This window comes from Mus pahari, chromosome 3 (assembly GCF_900095145.1).
Source record: "Mus pahari chromosome 3, PAHARI_EIJ_v1.1, whole genome shotgun sequence".
In the NCBI taxonomy this organism is placed as follows: Eukaryota; Metazoa; Chordata; class Mammalia; order Rodentia; family Muridae; genus Mus; species Mus pahari.
Window position 1 is genome coordinate 110,445,330 of NC_034592.1, and position 18,086 is coordinate 110,463,415.

At 40.9% G+C, this 18,086-nt stretch overlaps 1 protein-coding gene across 1 annotated transcript in view; it reads left to right on the forward strand.

Moving 5' to 3' along the window:
* The window catches only part of Stard7 (StAR related lipid transfer domain containing 7), a 28,714-nt gene that overhangs the window by 2,173 nt on the left and 8,455 nt on the right, over positions 1–18,086 (forward strand). The window contains exons 2-6 of the mRNA XM_021192911.1: positions 10,270–10,478; positions 10,694–10,743; positions 16,505–16,615; positions 16,695–16,777; positions 17,501–17,600. Of these exons, the coding sequence (XP_021048570.1) occupies positions 10,270–10,478; positions 10,694–10,743; positions 16,505–16,615; positions 16,695–16,777; positions 17,501–17,600 (553 nt within the window). The remainder of the gene's footprint in view (positions 1–10,269; positions 10,479–10,693; positions 10,744–16,504; positions 16,616–16,694; positions 16,778–17,500; positions 17,601–18,086) is intronic.

The window sequence follows — 18,086 nt, forward strand, 5'->3', positions numbered from 1 at the left end:
AACTCAGAAATCCGCCTGCCTCTGCCTCCCAAGTGCTGAGATTAAAGTCATGCGCCACCACTCCCAGCAAAAGAAGACTTAAAAACACATTTTAAAGTCATAATCACGGGCAGTCCTGTTTATGCAAACGTTAAAGCATGAAAGCTGTTTTGGTAATTCTTAGTGTTCTTTTCTGTTCAGTCTTGTGCTCCCTCTCCCCTCAGAGTTTTGAGGTAGGACCTGTCCATTATTTGCCCAGGTTAGCCTTGAACTTGTAGTTCTCCTGCCTTGGCCTCCCCAGTGCTGGGGTTTCAGTTGTATACCACTACACTTTAGTTTCTTGTTGGAGAGGAAACTAGGATGTAGGTGTGTGCTTTTCTTAAGGGCTTTGAATTCTGTGTAGTGAGAAAATTATAGTTTTGCCTTCTAGCCTTTTGGTGCTTAAGAATATTTTACAGGCTGGGTGTGGTGGCGTTTGCCTTTAACCAAACACTCAGGAGGCAGAGGCGGGAAGATGGCTGAGTTTGAGCCAACCTGATCTACATAGTAAGATCTAGGAAAGCCAGAGCTACATGTACATCTTATCAGGTACAATCTAACTAATCTTATTTAACCTTACAGAAATAATTTTGAATCATTGGTGTATTCGCTATAGAAATAATTTTGTTAGTCGCCCTCACCCCCCTGCAAGTCAGGTTCTTATCTATAGCCTAGGCTGGCTGGAAACTCATTATATAACCTACACTAGCCTCAAACTAGGACCACTCCCTCCAAGTGCTGGGATTACAGGCATGAGCTACCATGCCCAAGAGAAATTAGATCTTTCTCGGTTTATATTTTTATTACATTTATTTATTTATTCATGTGGGGAGTGTTGCTTTTGAACACTACAACCTTTGTGTGGAGATCAAAGAACAATTTGTACTTGTTTCTTCTGGCACATGGGAACCTGGGATCAAACTCAGGCCCTCAGGCTTAGAGGCAAGTGTGTGGTGGTTCTCTCCCCTCCCCTCAACATCTCTTAGTACCTGTCTAGTTTTTTTATCCAGTTGGCTTCTTAAGCAAAATAATTTTGCTGACTATTACTAGTGCTAGCTGGTGTTCTGTGAGACTGGGAAAAATCCCATGGAAAAGTACAGCTCTGCGTGTGTGTGTGTGTGTGTGTGTGTGTGTGTGTGTGTGTGTAAGTTACAGAAACAAAAAGAGGAAGGATGTTAGGAAATATGAAAATATAGGGAGAAATGTTCCATTGACCTCATTTTTAAAAAAGTTAAGCTTACTGCTCTGAAAGTTTGAGGAATTCTATTTAATGAGAAATTAGTTCTAGTAAATTTTCACAAAGAAAATTGGCCATTTCCCTTTTTCTTTTTTTCCCCCTTTTTCTACTGTGTAGCTCTGGCTGTCCTGGAATTCACTGTGTAGACTAGGGTGGTCTGGGAATCAGAGAGAGACCCATCTGCCTCTGACTCCTGAGTCCTGGGATTAAAGGCGTGCTCCACTATGCCCGACCAAAATTCCCTAATTTGGACAGTAGTGTGGAATTTCAGGAGCTTTGGTTAGGTGAAACAGTTGTTGTTTGCACTGCTTGCTGGGGTGACCTACCAGAATTATTTGGAAGCCTGGATCACATTCTGTGGTAAGCGCAGCACCCTGGCTGAGTCCCATGTTGGCATGCTTACCCTGTTTTCATTGTGTGTCTTCAGTTTCTTCAGTACATGCCTCTCTCAAATACTGTTTTGGAGAAAGGAAAGCGATTCTGTCTCCCCTTCATCCTTGTACTAATCTAATCAGCTGATTTGTTACTATTTCAGGAATAATCTCTTTTGCCCTTTTCTCTCTTATTAAGTCTTCTTACATGGGAAGATTTAGACACTTATCCTGTCTCAACAGGATTAGATACCATAGGAGTGTTTCCTTTCTCCACATGCTGTCTATGGTATTGTTTATGCTCTTGTGTGCTTTGTCAGTCTTATTAGCATTTAGAAGTTGAAATCCTTCAGGGACAGCAATGGCCAAGTTGTCCTCCATCATTTGTATTGTGCTTTTCCAATAGTACATGTGTATGGGGTGCTGTAACTGGCTTTGAGCTTACTATGTAGGTAAACCTTGTACCCCTAGAGTACCTGCATGCTGGACAAGCACTCTTACTTAATTGAGCTGCATCACTAGCCTGAGTCCCTGGTGTTAGTAAGACTTTAACTAGGGGAAACAGATTTCTGCTTCTTGTCATATTCGGGAATGGTGCTTGTTACTTAAGAATGCATTACTAATGCCCAGCTGTGATGGCACATGCCTTTAATCCCAGCACTTGGGAAACAGCATTCAGGCAGATCTCTTGAGTAATGAAGCCAGCCTGGTCTACAGAGTGAGTTATAAGACAGTCAAGGCTACACAGAGAAATCCTGTTTCAAGAAAAGAAAAGAAAGAAAGAAAATGAATTCTTTACTAAAGCCATTTGCACATGCCTTTTAAATCCCAAAATTCGGGAAACACGGACAGGTAGAAGATCTCTGTAAGACAGATGCCAGCCTGTCAGTCTGGTCTACATTGCAAGTTCCATGACAGCCAAGGTTCTGTAGAGAGACCCTGTCTCAAAAGGGGGATGACGGTGTGGGGAATAATGCTTTAATTAGTCCTGTACAGGGCCCTTGCTTGTTGCTAAGTCATGCCTGGAGTTGTTCTCTGGGCAGTAGGTGCTGTGATTGTGCTTTTGTTTCTTCTGCAAGATCTAATTGCCTACCATTAATAAAATATTGCCCATATTTATTTCCTTGGGCTAGCATTGAATTCTGTTTTGTAGTTTCCAATTTAAAATTTTCAAAAATGAAAAACTATTGTTTGTTTTTTGAGACAGGGTACAGGGATTCTCTGTGTAGCTCTGGCTACACATGTAAGCAAACACTACCGCCCAGTTTGATGAAACTATTTTTATCAGAACATCTGTACTGGTCAAGGTTCTTGAGTACAAATACTAAAATGATCTTTGTTAACTCAAACTAAAAGGAATTAACTGGATGAGTCCTTGTTAGCTGACTGTTGAGAGCAGGCTGGCCAAGAGAACAGTCAAGGCTTGCTACAGGGATAATCTTCATATAGCAGCCTTGTGGGCATTTTCACTTACACTTGTTACTCTAGACTCCCTCCCTGTGAGCAATCTGTAAACCTTCTGGGCCTTTGGGCCTTTGCCCCTCCTAGCTAGGAGTTCTAAACGTACCTAAATTAGCTGTGCTTAAATAGGAGAGGTAGAGTATGAACTTGCACCCACCTATTTGGATTCCCCGTAAATAGGGAGGGATTTCAGGCAGTTGGAATGACAAGTATCTGCCAATATAAATATTTTTTTGCCTAAATCTAAAGTTTAAAATCTAGTAACTTTGAATTCTAGAAGTAATAGGAACCTTCAAGAAAAGATGTCTTGCTGGATGGTGGTGGCACACACCTTTATTTCCAGCACTGGGTAGGCAGAAGCAGGAGTATTGCTGAGTTCAAGGCCAGCCTGGGCTACATAGTGAGTTCCAGAACAGCCAGAGCTACACAGAGAAACCCTGTCTCAAAAAACAAGGGGGGGGAGGAGAGGAGGAGGGGGTTGGTGTGTGTCTTCCCTTTATAGGTGAATGTAAAATGAATCTCAGATCATACAATTAATGTGTACCAGAGCCAGGACTACAAACCTCTCCAGGACTGCTAAACTGCTTGAAAAATTTAATCTTGGAATGCCAATAATTTGCCTTTATTCCCCACCCCACTCCCCCCCCCTTTGAGAAAGCAGTCTTTTATGTAGCCCTGGTTGGCCTGGATCTTTAGTCTAAAATGACTTTGATCATTATAATCCTCCTGCCTCATTTTTCTTAATGTTAAGATTACTGGATATGCCATTGCTCCTGGTATATTATTGGCTTTCTGGTATATTTATATAATAATTTGAATTTCTGATGTCTGCTTCTATATTTTTATTTATTCAGTTTATTCGTTAAACATTTCTTGACTATTTACTGCTTACCATAGAGATACTAGGAGTTGGAACTGTAGCTAAAAGAGATTCATAGTTTAGCAAAGGAGGCAGATGTAAAGATACATTTTTCTTTTTTAAAGCTTTATTTATTTATTATTATATCTAAGTGTACTGTAACTATCTTCAGATGCACCAGAAGAGGGTGTCTGATCTCATTACTACGGACGATTGTGAGCTACCATATGGTTCCTGGGATTTGAACTCAGGACCTTCGGAAGAGCAGTCAGTGCTCTTAACCACTGAGCCATCTCTCCAGCCCCGTAAAGATGCATTATTATAGCATACTGTGATTTATCTCTGTTGAGAATAAAATAAAATTTATGTCATTAACTTTGTAGAAGTTACTCTTATTTTAGTATGTCAGTAATTGTGGTTTTCCTTGGTCTTTTGTTATATAACACTGAGGATTAAACCCAGGGCTTATCAATACTACACAAACACTATATTTATTACCAGGTACATCCTCAGACTCTGGATTCTTTTTTTTTTTTTTTAAAGACAGGATCTCACTATATAACTCAAGCTGGCCTCAAACTCTCCATCCTTCTCACTGCCCCCTAAATGCTGTATGGCAAGTCAGGCATGTGTGTGTGTGTGTGTGTGTGTGTGTGTGTGTGTGTGTGGCTACACCCAGGGCTGGTCTCACTTTTGAGTTGTATCCTTTTATGTACGTATAGCCTACTCAACCAGCAGGTTTTCTTTTCTCTTTACTATTTAAAGTTATTTATAAAATACAAGCCATGTTTTGTTTTATTTATTTTCTTTGATAATTTCATTCATGTATATGGTAGTGTATCTTTTTTGCTGTTGTTTTTGTTTTGTTTTGTTTTTTTGAGACAGGACTTCTCTGTGTAGCCTTGGCTGTGCTGCAACTCACTCTGTAGACCAGGCTGGCCTCAAACTCAGAAATCTGCCTGCCTCTGCCTCCCGAGTGCTGGGATTAAATGTATGCACCACCATTGCCCAGCTACAGTAGTGTATCTTGATCGTATCTATTTATCTATTTCTAATTTTACCATCCTATTCTGTCTAGAACCTCAGAGGATGCCACTTCTACCTTCATGTTCTCTCTTCCTTCATAATCCACTTAGAATAGTTAGTGCTGCTTTAATGTGTGTGGTTGTGATATCATGGCAACTCCAGAAAACAATGGCTCTCCTTCCTCCAGCATGCATAAACTGTCAATAACTCCTCAGCTAGGGGTGGGGCTTCATGAGCTCCTGCACTATCGGTGCTGGAATGTTGCCTGGCTTGATCTTGTGCAGGTTACTACAGCTGTTGTGAGTTCATGAGTACAGTAGCCACATCATGTTGAAAACAGTGTTTCTTAACTTCCTTGAGCCTTGTGTTAGAAATAAGTCAAGGATGGCAAAGAAAGAGACTACCACTCTAACTGAAGTGTCTCAGCAAGGCAAAAGTTTTCTCTTCTAGAAGATGCACTGCTCATCAAAGTGTAAGAGCAGGCAGCTGGGACAGGAAGGATGCTTGGTTTTTGTAGTTTTAACACAAATTAGCAACTATATCTTTTCCACATTCATTGACTGGGGTCTGATCTCACTCTTTAGAGATTGTGTGTGTGTATCTGGAATGGGGAAGGGTTTAGTGAACCAAGGAGAAAGGAATCACTACTCTGATAGGAATGGTGGGGTCACGGATCCAGGCTATTGGGTTCTTGAAATGCAGCAGGAACCCTTGTGTACTCGGTGGAGAAGAACCAAGATCTTTGCATATAGGTGGGGAAGATGAGAAAAGACTAGTGATAGAGGTGTCTCGGTTAAGGCTGAGCACTCAAATTGTTTCTCTCAGCACTTTGAGTCTCTACATTATATGCTACCCACCGGGAAAAATATTTCTCTGACCATGACAGAGCACTACTCTGTGGGTATAAACATAAATATTGATCATTTAGCAAAACAGTAGTAGTTGATTCCCCTTAGGGCCTATGACCTCCCCAGCTTGGGGCCTTTGATCAGTTTTGTAGTAACAAATTAAAAAAAAAAATCGTAACATGTTTCAGATATAAAAGGTTTAAAGAATAAGAGATATTAAATATAATATAACTTGTTGGGCTCTTCTATGTCTGCCCCAGTTCCTGAATGCTGTCATGGAGGCTTATTTATGCAGTAACACCTAGGCCCTCAAGTGAGGCTCATTCCCAACTAGCTCGTAGTTATTCCATTTATGCTAATTTAAGTTCTGCCACATGGCTGGTTACCTCTCTTCAGTTTCATATATCCAGCCTTCCCACCCCTGGCCCCTGACTCTTTCCTAGAGTTTCTCTTTCTCTGCTGAAAGTTCCACTGTTTATTCTACCTTTTGTTACAGGCCATTGACTTTTTTTTTTTTTTAAGAATTATTTATTTTATGTGTATAAGTACATTGTAGCTGTCTTCAGACACACCAGAAGAGGGCATCTGATCACTTTACAGATGGTTGTGAGCCATCATGTGGTTGCTGGGTATCAAACTCAGGACCTCTGGAAGAATAGTCAGTGAGCCATCTCTCCAGCCCCAGGCTATTGGCTTTTTATTTTAACCAATCAGAAGATGCCTTAGGCAGGCAAGAAAGGACTGAGACATTATTTTCACAACAGTGCATATAAACATTTTTCCTATAATGTAATATTATATTTAAGAAATAAAAGCAGGCATAGATGCCTTTGGAAGGTTGCAGCGGGAGGATCAAGAGTTTGAGGCCAGCCTAATGAAACCCTGTCTTAAAAAAAAAACAAGCAACACCATCAACAACCCCCCCACACACAACACACATACAAACTACAATGGAAATTCCTCTGTACTTTTTTTGTAAAATTTTCTTACCTCCATGGATATGTCCATAATTCCAGTTTGTTGGTTATTATACTAATCTGTGTCTATACTTACTGTTCACCAAATAATACATAACCATATTATATAGTATCTCATTTTAGGAATTTTATAGCCCTTTGGGCAGAAGTATCAAAACACTAAATCCAGCAACATACAAAAGAGATTCTGTGCCATGAACAAAATTAGTTTAATATGCTACATTAATTGAATAAAATACAGGAGTTCAGATGTAGCTCACTTGATAGAGAGGGAGCATGAAAAAAGCCATCACCTTATAACCAGGTATGATGGCACAGTCCTGTATATCCCAATATTATGGAAGTAGAGATATTATGATAAGTTTATTTTTGTTTTGTTTTCAAGACAGGGTTTCTCTGTGTAGCCCCTGACTGTCCAGGAACTTACTGGAGACTAGGCTGGCATTGAACTCAGAGATCTAGCTGCCTCTGCCTCTGCTTCTGCTTTTCAAGTGCTGGGATTAAAGATCTTCACCACCACTACCCAGCTGGAAGATAAATTTAAGGACACCTTAGATGTACATGGGGGCTAGGCTGAGCTACATTATACTATCTTAAAGAAAAAGAAGGGTCTGGAGAAATGGCTCAGTGGTTAAGAGCACATGCCTCTATTACAGAAAGGTCCAGTATTCAGTTTCCAGCATCCACTTTGGGCACCTCACAAACCCTGAAACTTGCTCCAGGAGATCTAGGCCTCTGTGAAAACTGCACAGATAACGCACACACAAACACACACACATAGGCAGGGTCTCCACTGTGTAGTGGTCTTGAAACTCAGAGGTCTGTCTGACTCTCTAGAGTACTGGGAGAAAAATTAAAAAACAAAACAAAACTTAAGAGAGGTAGCATTTGTTTAATTCTAACCTCATTTCATAATTTAAGAAAAAAAGACCATAGGGAGTGGAGAGATGATTTGGTGGTTAATACCACTGTTGATAGTCCAGAAGATCTGGGTTCAAGTCCCAGCACTCACATGATGGCTAACAACCATCTATAACTCCCATTCCAGGGAATCCAGTGCCACCTTTTAGGCTCTGAGGGTGCCAGGCACTCAAGTGGTACACATAAAAGTATGAACAAAAGCACCCCCATGTATTACCTTTAAAAAAATCACACTCAACTGATTGGGAATTGAAGGGAAATTCCTCAAATTTATAAAGGGTATCTAAAAATAGCTTACAGCCTACTGAGAAAATGAAACTTCCTCTAAGGTCAGCAGCAATGTTCTAGAGTTTATAGGAGGGAAGTTGATGAAGAGAGAGATGAAAGGTACCCAGGCTAGACAGGAATAAGTAAAACTACAGCAAATACTGGTTTGTGGTTTTTTTGTTTTTTGTTTTTGTTTGTTTGTTTTTTCGAGACAGGGTTTCTCTGTATAGCCCTGGCTGTCCTGGAACTCACTTTGTAGACCAGGCTGGCCTTGAACTCAGAAATCCGCCTGCCTCTGCCTCCCGAGTGCTGGGATTAAAGGCGTGTGCCAACACGCCCGGCTCAGACACAACATTTTTAAAAAGCTAGATGTGTCCATACCTATAGTCCCCAAATTCCAACTGGCAGTTGGGAGGCAGAGTATGAGAATTGGCTGAAAGCTCAGGAGCAATAGCTAGCCTGGTACCCTACCTCAGGAACAGGGTGGAGGGAAAAAACAGATTTCTAAAAGTTGTCCTCTTCTACACATGCAGTAACATATGCACACCTGTGAGATCAATTTAAAGAGACAAATGCAGTGGGATACCTGTAACCCTTTGGGAAGCTGAGGGCAAAGGGATTACTAGAACCCAGGAGTAGGATTTCAAGGCCAGCAGGCAGCATAGTAAGACATCATCTTAAAACAAAAACAAGAAAGCTGGCCGGTGGTGGTACATAATTTTAATCCCAGCAGGAGACAGATCTCTGAGTTCAGCCTGGTCTACTGAGCAAGTTCCAGGATGGTCAGGGAGGGCTACACAGAAAAACCCTGTCTCAGAAACCAAACCAAACCAACCAACCAACCAAACAAACAAAAAGTAGTTTCAGAGTTCCTCAAAAAAGTAAATGTAGGGACTGGGAATGTAACTCAGCTGGTAAGAGTGCTTGCCTAGTGTGTGTGAAGCCTTGGTGTCTATCTCTAGTCCTCTTGGTAGGGTGGTAAGCATAAAGCTACCATTGTTACCGTAAGCTAGCAAATTCATTCTTAGGACTCTACCCAAGGAAGTGAAAGCACATCTACATAGAAACTGTTGTTATTCATGGTAGTCCCAAAGTGGAAACAACACAGATGCCTATTTTCTGCTAAACAAAAGGTGATATATATTTATATGGTGGAATGTTGTTCAGCTATGAAAAGAATAAAATCCAACATGTATGAAATTTAGAAATATGCCAGGTGAAGGGAGCCAGATGAAGGGGACATATGTGTAATTCCATTTTTGTTGGCTTGTTTTGCTTTTTTGAGATAAGGTCTCGATATATAGCTCTGGCTGTCCTCAAACTCCCTCTGTAGACCAGGCTGGCCTTATAAAGATCTACCTACCTCTATCTCCCTTGCCACCATACCAAGCCATGATTCCATTTATTTGAAATGTTGGAAAAAAAGACAGATTTGTGACTGGCAGGGATGGGGAGTGAGGGAACTGCCTGAAAGTATATACCCAACTTTTCAAGTAATCTAAAAAGCATTGAATTATATACTGCAAAGGGTAAGTCTTATGCTATGTAGATATTTCAATTTGAAAACAGAGAAGAAAAATAATACAGGAAGAAGACAGTCCACTAAAAATGAGAGTAGAAAGTCTTACCTAGTGGAGTATGCTATAATCCCAGTACTCAGGCAGCTGAGGCCAGAAGATGGAGGTGTAGTACAAGGTCAGCTGACCTACATAGTGAGATCCTGTGTCACAGAAGGATGGGATTGTCAAGGGACACATCTACAAACCTTGGTGGTTAATATTTGAAGATGGCTTGGCTTCTCAGTCTTCCTTGATACATGTCATCTGTCTTACTTTGCTGCCCACAGCATGATTTCTGGTTTCTGACCTGCTTTAAGTTCTCTTACTCCTGGACTTGAAATGCAGTTGGAGATGATAGGATTAAGGATCCTACTCATGTATACTATGCATGAAAAATAAAAATATTCAAATAAATATTTTTTAAAAAATTTGTAAGTTATTTCAGGCTATGTGCTAGGTCTTGAACTCTTTTTTTGGTCTTGAACAAACACTTTTAAAGGTGTTTTTCACAGCTAACTTTAGGAAAGTACTATTATTTTGTGCGTTTTATAGATTAGTAATGGTAACTGGTTAATTATTCTAATTACAAGTGTTAGGCTAGTGTTCAAGCTTACAATTCAGTTTTTATTCACTGAGGCAGCATGCTATTTCCAATCACATCTGTCTTTTTGCAGGTCTTTGGATACTTTATTTCATGGATATCATGCTTATTTCTGTCTTTCCAGGTCCATTAATGAGATGAAACGGTTGGAAGAAATGTCAAATGTATTTCAGAGTTCTGGAGTTGAGAATCACCCTCCCGAACCAAAGTCCCCATCAGGAGGGAATGAAAAGTCAAAAGACAAGGAAGAACCATGGGAAATGGTGATGGACAAGAAACACTTCAAGCTGTGGCGCCGCCCAATTACAGGCAGCCACCTTTACCAGTACCGAGGTGAGCCCTGCCCTGCTGCCTTTTGACAGGTGTCCATGGTGCTTTGTTCCTTTTGCTTCCTAAACCATTCTATCCTGGCCCTACTGAAGAAAATTGGCCAAATTTTTGTTTGTTTTCCTCTCCCAGATGATAAACTTTTCATATTTTTCCTTGGTACATGTCTCTGCCTTGCTTTGCTGCTTCCTAGCTCTCCCCTACCCCTCTTGTCGTTCTAGTTTTTGGAACATACACAGATGTGACGCCCCGACAGTTCTTCAATGTTCAGGTGAGTTCATTTTCTCTCTAGGTTTGGAATTTTTTGGCTCCGTGAATGTCTGTTGTAGTCTCAGTACTTGGAAGGTGAGGCAGGAGACTTGCTGCGAGTTAGAGGCAGGCCTGGGTTGTATGACAAATACAAGACTAGTCAGAAATACATAGCAAGTTAAAACAAGTGAATTAAAAACAATATAAGAGTTGTATATGATGGCACATACCTTTAATTCTAGCACTCAGGAAGCAGAGGCAGGTGGATGAATCTCTATGAATTTGAGGCCTGCCTGGGCTACACATTTAGTGCCAGGACAGCAGAGCTATATGGAGTGACTCTGTCCCAAAAACAATAAAAGTAAAACAAAAGTGAGAGGAGAAGGTGAGATCTCCCAAAGTGCCATACAGAACTCTCTTTCCTGATATTTCCATTTTTAAATTTTAATTTTTTAATTTTAAAAATTAGTATACAGCTGAATGTGGTGGCATGTACCTTTAATCCTGGTACTCGGTTTATATGGGGAGCTCCAGGACATCCAGGACTATAGAGAGAGACCCTGTCTCAAACTAAATACAAAATAAGTATACAAAGTATTAGGCTTTATGGCCTTTTTCAGACATAATTTGGTTTTGCTGGTCTTCCTCCCCCTCTTGCCTTCTTCCTTCTCCCCTTCCTCTCCTGTGTATTTCTTCCATTAGTAACCCACGTCAACTTCCTTATCACGTGTGTTCTATTGTCCTCCCCTCTGATCACTACCTTTCCTTTATTCCTGGACTACTCTCTGGTTTTATGACACGTCTATGCTCACATCCCCATATATAAGATATGCATATGAGAATGTAGCATTGTCTTTCTGAGTCTGTTACCTTGCTTAATGTAATTTCCAGATGTATCATTTTCCTGAATATTTTATAATTTCATTCTTCTTTTTGGCTGAATAAAATTGCGTTGTATACAAGTACCACATGTTTACTATCCATTCATTTGGTGTAATTTCCTTCCTTTTGTGACTGGTGCCGCAGTAATCATCTATAGTAAGATATAGAGTGTACAGGCTATATTCCCAGGCGTATGACTGGGTCATATGGTAGTTCTGTTTTTAATTTTTCTGATAAATCTCCATACTGATTTTCATAATCTATTAACACCAATGTGTAATTCCACTAGTAATATGTAAGTGTCCTTTCCCCTGCTGTCAATTTTTGTGATTTTGCCAAGCTCTCAATAACTAGTTTGCTGATTATAATACCCACTAAAGCCAAGCCTGTTGGAATAGGCCTGTGTAGCAGTGAGTTCAGCTACACTGCTTTGGTCCCCGTAGGTTGTGTGCTTCCAGCCAGGAGCTATCTGGATTCGAGAATGGAACTATCTTCTCCACTCCCCCCCTTTCTCATACACCAGTTCATTTTAAAATGCCTTGGCTACCTCAAAGGCTAGGCACTCCTAAACCTTCCCCTGCTACCCCAGGTCCGATTATGGAAGTGGCTAGTGGCCACCCACCTGAATTCTCACATGGCTGGTTGGTTTTCTCTCCTGCAGCTCCTACATCCCATCCATCTTTCTCTCCCGAGTCATGTCAGTTCTCTGTTTCCTCTTTACCAGTTCCTAGCCCTCACAAATCCAAAGATCCCACCCCATCTTCCTTTGCTCAGCCATTTGCTGCTGGCATCTTTATTGATCAATCAAAAACCAACTGGGGACAAGGACCTTCAGTGTTTGGACATGCAGATTTCCAATTAAATCAAAGCATTAGAACCAATCCCCAATAGGCCTGTAATCCCAGCTCTTTGGGAGGCTGAAGCCTTCCTGGTACATAGTGTATTCAAGACCAGCCTGATCAACTTAGTGAGACTGTCTTAAGTAAAAACAAGACTAGAGAAATGGATCATTTGCATAGTATGTATGGGGTGTGCTGGGTTGAATCTGCACTAAGGATATACAAGGCACTTTGACCTGGGCTCTGGATTTTGTCAGTGCTGTTTGGTTTTTATACATACGATGTCTGTATTTGAAGTTCCTTAGTTCCTTGATATGAAAGAAAACGAGAAATGCTCCTTTGTGTGTGTGTGGTTTTAGAGCTTTATTGTAGAAAGGCAGAGGGAAGGAGAGAAGGTAGAAAGAGGCTGGCCAAGGCCACGTGGAGAGAGGGGGGAAGAGAGAGAGAGAAAGAGGGCTAGAGAGGAGAGTAGGAAAAGTTGAAAGCTTAAAGAGGGAGAAATGTTTCTTGAATTTCTTTTTCTGTTGAGAATGATTTAGAATTATCATATCTTTACATGTTATCTGTTGTATTTTCTCCGGACATTTCCTTTTCTTCTTTTTAAGTTTTAATTGTTACTGAGGGGGTACGGATACATGCATGGAGGCCAGGGGACAGCTCTGTAGAGTTGCTTCTCTTCCACCTTTCTGTGTGTTCTATGTATTGAATTCAGGTTGTTAGGCTTACATAGTCAGGCACTATTTTAGTTTCATTCTGTTGGCTGTGACTGACCAAAAGCAACTTAGGAAGAGAGTTTATTTCAGTTTATAGGTATAGTCAATAATTGAGAGAAGTTGGGAAAGGAACTTGAAACAAAAACTATGGACGTGTACTGTTTATTTGCTCTTTTCCAGGTTCATGTTTTCTTTCTTGTCTTTTCTCATGCATATTGCTAGATAAAAGCCAATCTGAAAGGTGACATCCTATATGATTTCAAATGTAGATCATTCTAGACACTTGTCAAAACCAGCACAGTGTCTAGCACACGCACTGAACTCTATACCATAGTTAATGGTATATCAGTACAGGGTGGGCAGTGTAATCTCAATACTTAGGAGGATCACAAGTTATAACTAGCCTTGTCTACCTAGTAAATTTCAGGCCAGCTGTAGTTACTACACAGAAAAGTCTTACTTTTTTTCTTTTTTTGTATTTTGAGACAGGGTTTCTCTGTATAGTCCTGGAACTCACTTTGTAGACCAGGCTGGCCTCAAACTCAGAAATCTGCCTGCCTCTGCCTCCCAAGTGCTGGGATTAAAGGCGTGCACCACTACTGCCTGGCTTACTTTCTGCTTTCCACAAAAAAAAAAAAAAAAAACAAAAAAAAAACCAACTATGAAAAAAAGTACAGAAAAATAAACCCATTAAAATAAAATCATTTAGATAGCTAAGCATTTAAAGAGTCCAGCACAAGGCCATCAGGAGATGCCAGGATGTTAAGATTCAGCAGGGCATTAGCAGATGGTTGCTGATTTGTATGTGGACTCTTGACTGTCCTGGGAGCGAGGAGGAGAAACTTTTGAAGACTGATGTCCAGTCTTTTTGGTTTTAAGCTATTACAGGGAACACAGAATGTTTCTTTTTACTTCTTCCATTCTCTTCAGATCAGAATAAAACCTTGACATTGTCTAAGGTGCCATATTTGGGAGTGTAGTTGTTATAGCTCCTTTGCACAGTTTCTCTCTTTTAAATTTTCTCATGATCTTCTTACTTCTTTGAACACATTTAGGACAAAGCATATTATCTTCCACTCCTAGGATGGGAAAACACAGGCTTGCTATCAGGAAAGAGAAATCAACTTTTGGAAAGTGTCTGGAACCCCGGACTAATTGGTATAAAATTGCAGGCAAACCCAGTCTGTTCTGTCTGCAGGGAGCTGTGTACTATGGACATAGCCTGCTTTTTTATATAGTCTAGGACCACCTTTATAATGGGACTTTCTCGAGCCCACCAGTGGTATAAATAATAACATGAGAATTTTATTACAGTTTAAAACTTAGGCCTTTTGCTAGGGCAGTTTTTCAGCTAGCTTATCTAACTTAACTCATCTACCCAATGACCCGCTACATGGCTAGCTTTATATCTTTCTCTCTGCTGTGGTTCACGTCTATTCCCTCCATGTACACTTTCAAATTTCCCATGATTGCTTTCTTTTCCCAGTATGCACCACCTCTCTCTGTCTCTGTCTCTCCCCCTCCCACGTTCCACCCCCTACTTCCTGCCCAGCCATTGGCCATCACCTCTTTATTACAACTAATAAGTACAGCAAACCTCTGATACAATTCTAGATTGCCTCTAGGCAGAGAGGACTATCTGACCTTCAAATATCTGAGGAGACTGGTGATGTACCATAGAAATGACAGTACCAGTTTCCTGCCAGCATTTAGCTCTCTTCCGGTACAGAATTAACCATTGAAAGTACAGAGACATACCTTCATAGAGTGTAAAAAAGGTTACCCCAACACTTTTCCATGGAATGGTACTGTCCATAGTGGATAGTGGTCTGGATCCACCTGTATTAATTAATAATCAGGACTGTTCTGGGGCTGGTGAGATAGCTCAGCGGTTAAGAGCACTGACTGCTTTTCCAAAGGTCCTGAGTTCAAATCCCAGCAACCACATGGTGGCTCACAACCATCCGTAACGAAATCTGATGCCCTTTTCTGTAGTGTCTGAAGACAGCAACAGTGTAATTACATATAATAAATAAATATNTAAATATTTTTTTAAAAAAAAAAGACTGTCCTCCTTAGACGGGCTCACACTCCAGTCTTATCTGGACATCCTTTTCTCAGGTGACTCCAGGTGTGTCAAAAAAAGCTAACTACAATAGGTGGCAAACATTTTTACCCACTGAGACATCTCACCACCCCCATTCCACAGACATTTTTAATTAATTAATTGTTTTACTTTGCATCCTAATTGCAGCTTCCTATTTCTCCTCCCAGTCCTTCCCTAAACATTTTTTAATAATTAATTTTATGTGCATTGTATGAGGGTGTCAGATCCCCCCAGAACTGGAGTTACAAATAGATGTAAGCTGCCATTTGGGTGTTGGGAATTGAACCTGGGTCCTCTAGAAGAGCAGCCATTGCACTTAGCCACTGAGCCCTCTCTCCAGTATCTCCATAGACATTTCTATTGCATAGTTTTTGTGTAAGTGCATATATGTACGCATATGATAATGAGAACTGAACATAGACAAAACTTGGTAGACAAGTAATCTAACCACTGAGCAGCACCTTCAGTCTTTTGGGGTCTTTTTGTTTTGTTTTGCTTTGTTTTGTTTTTGAGACAGGTAAGTTCAGTATTGCCTTGAACTTTTGATCCTTGTCTCTGCTTCTTGAATTGCTGATATTTACAGGTATGTGTGCCACCAGTGTCTTGTTGCATTTTTAAGACTTTGGAGGGGGCTGAAGGAAGTGGCTGAGTGAGAGAGCACTGATTGCTCTTCTGGGGAACCCAGGTTCCTAGCACCCACATGGGGGCTCACAACCGTGTATAATTCCAGTCTCAGGGAGTCCAGCATCATCTGGCCTCCGTGGGCTGGGTAAAGCTGCTTGCTGATTAATCTTGAGTTCAGATCTCTGTATCACCCATGTAGAAACTGTGTGACAGCATATGTCTATAAGTAATCCTAGCACTGGTTAGGTGGGGACTTGATGAATCCCCAGGGATTGCTGGCCAACCAGTCTAGTCAAACCAGTATACCTCAGGTTCAGTGAGAGAGCCTGTCTTAATAAAGTAGAGAATGATAGAAGCCATCCAGCATTGACTTCTGGCCTATACACGCACAGGTGCATACATGAACATTTGCACTCATACACACAGACACAGAAACCCCCTGATACAAGTGAGAATCTTACAGTATGTGAGAATCATCTAATAAACAGCCATGCCTCTCACATGTTGGTACTGTTAAGTCAAATTACTATTTCTCCATAATGTGTCTAAGTCAGAGATCAACCTCCCAGAGAGAGAGAGAAACTTCTGCATCTTTGTTTTGGATCTTCTCTTTTGCAGCTGGATACAGAGTACAGGAAAAAATGGGATGCCCTTGTGATCAAGCTAGAGGTGATTGAGAGAGATGCTGTTAGTGGTTCTGAGGTTCTTCATTGGGTAACCCATTTTCCTGTGAGTATTTTTACTTCAGTTTTATTCCTGTCTAAGTCTGTGATGCAGAACACTAATCGTGCCTCACTTTCTTTTTTAGTATCCAATGTACTCTCGCGATTATGTTTATGTTCGGCGGTATAGCGTGGATCAGGAAAACAATGTGATGGTCTTGGTGTCACGGTATGTATAACTGCTGGAGTACTTGTTAAGTTCCACTAGCTGTGCCTCACCCATTTGTACCTTGGCTTTTGCCCTTATGAGTGCCCTGCAGGCTTCCTAGCAGCCAGTGCCCATCATCCCTACCCAGGGAATTGGCCGTGAACCACTGGAGACTTTGCAGGGTGGGAGTGGGTATTAAGGGTAGAACCTAGAACCTTACTAATGCAAAGCAAGCATGGTACTGCTGAGTTATTGCCCTAAACAAGTGATTCTCAACCTTTTTAATGTTGTAACCCTTTAATATAGTTCCTCATGTTGTGGTGACCCTTAACCATAAAATTATTTTGTTGCTACTTCTTAATTATAATTTTGCTACTATTATCAATTATAATGTAAATATCTGTGTTTTCCCATGGTCTTAAATGACCCCTGAGAAAGGATCATTTGACTCCTTCCCATTCCAAAAGGGGTTGAGATCACAGCACCTAAATCTAAGTTTTAAATAAATAAATGTTTTGAATTTCTTAATATAGGTAGAATTAGAAATACAGCCTGTGAACCATATATTACAATATCAAAAAACTTCCATATTTCATGAATACAACCTGGGTTGTATTCATCCATTTCATTAACTGCTTGGTGTTGTTGAGACAGGGTTCTATAGTTGTGCCTACTCCCCAACCCCATTTATCCTCACTTCACCATTGATTAGTGCCAGAATAATCACCCCCTCTCTCCTTACAGTGCGGTGGAACACCCCAGTGTGCCAGAGTCTCCAGAGTTTGTCAGGGTCAGATCTTATGAATCCCAAATGGTTATCCGTCCTCACAAGTCGTTTGATGAGGTGAGTTTTACCTCATGAGAGATGAATGTTGAAGCTTTGAAATTTTTTCAAGGAATGCCTTTGTCTGAACTGGTGAAAGGTAATTTGCCAGAATGTATGCATTAGTCAGCTGGAACGTGTAAGGTATATTGTGGGCCCTGGTCTCACTTCTTGATTGTTTCAGGGTGGCTGAAAACTTTATGGCTTGTGGGCTGGAGAGACGGCTCAGTGATTCAGAGCACTTGTGCTAGGCAGTGGTGGCACACACCATTAATCCCAGAACATACAAGTTAAATACTCAGACATAAAATAAAAAACTGGGATGAGGGGCTGGAGAGATGGCTCAGCGGGTTAGAGCACTGACTGCTCTTCCAGAGGTCCCGAGTTCAATCCCCAGCAACCACATGGTGGCTCACAACCACCCGTAATGAGATCTGACGCCCTCTTCTGGTGTGTCTGAAGACAGCTACAGTGTACTCATATAAATTAAATAAATCTTTTAAAACA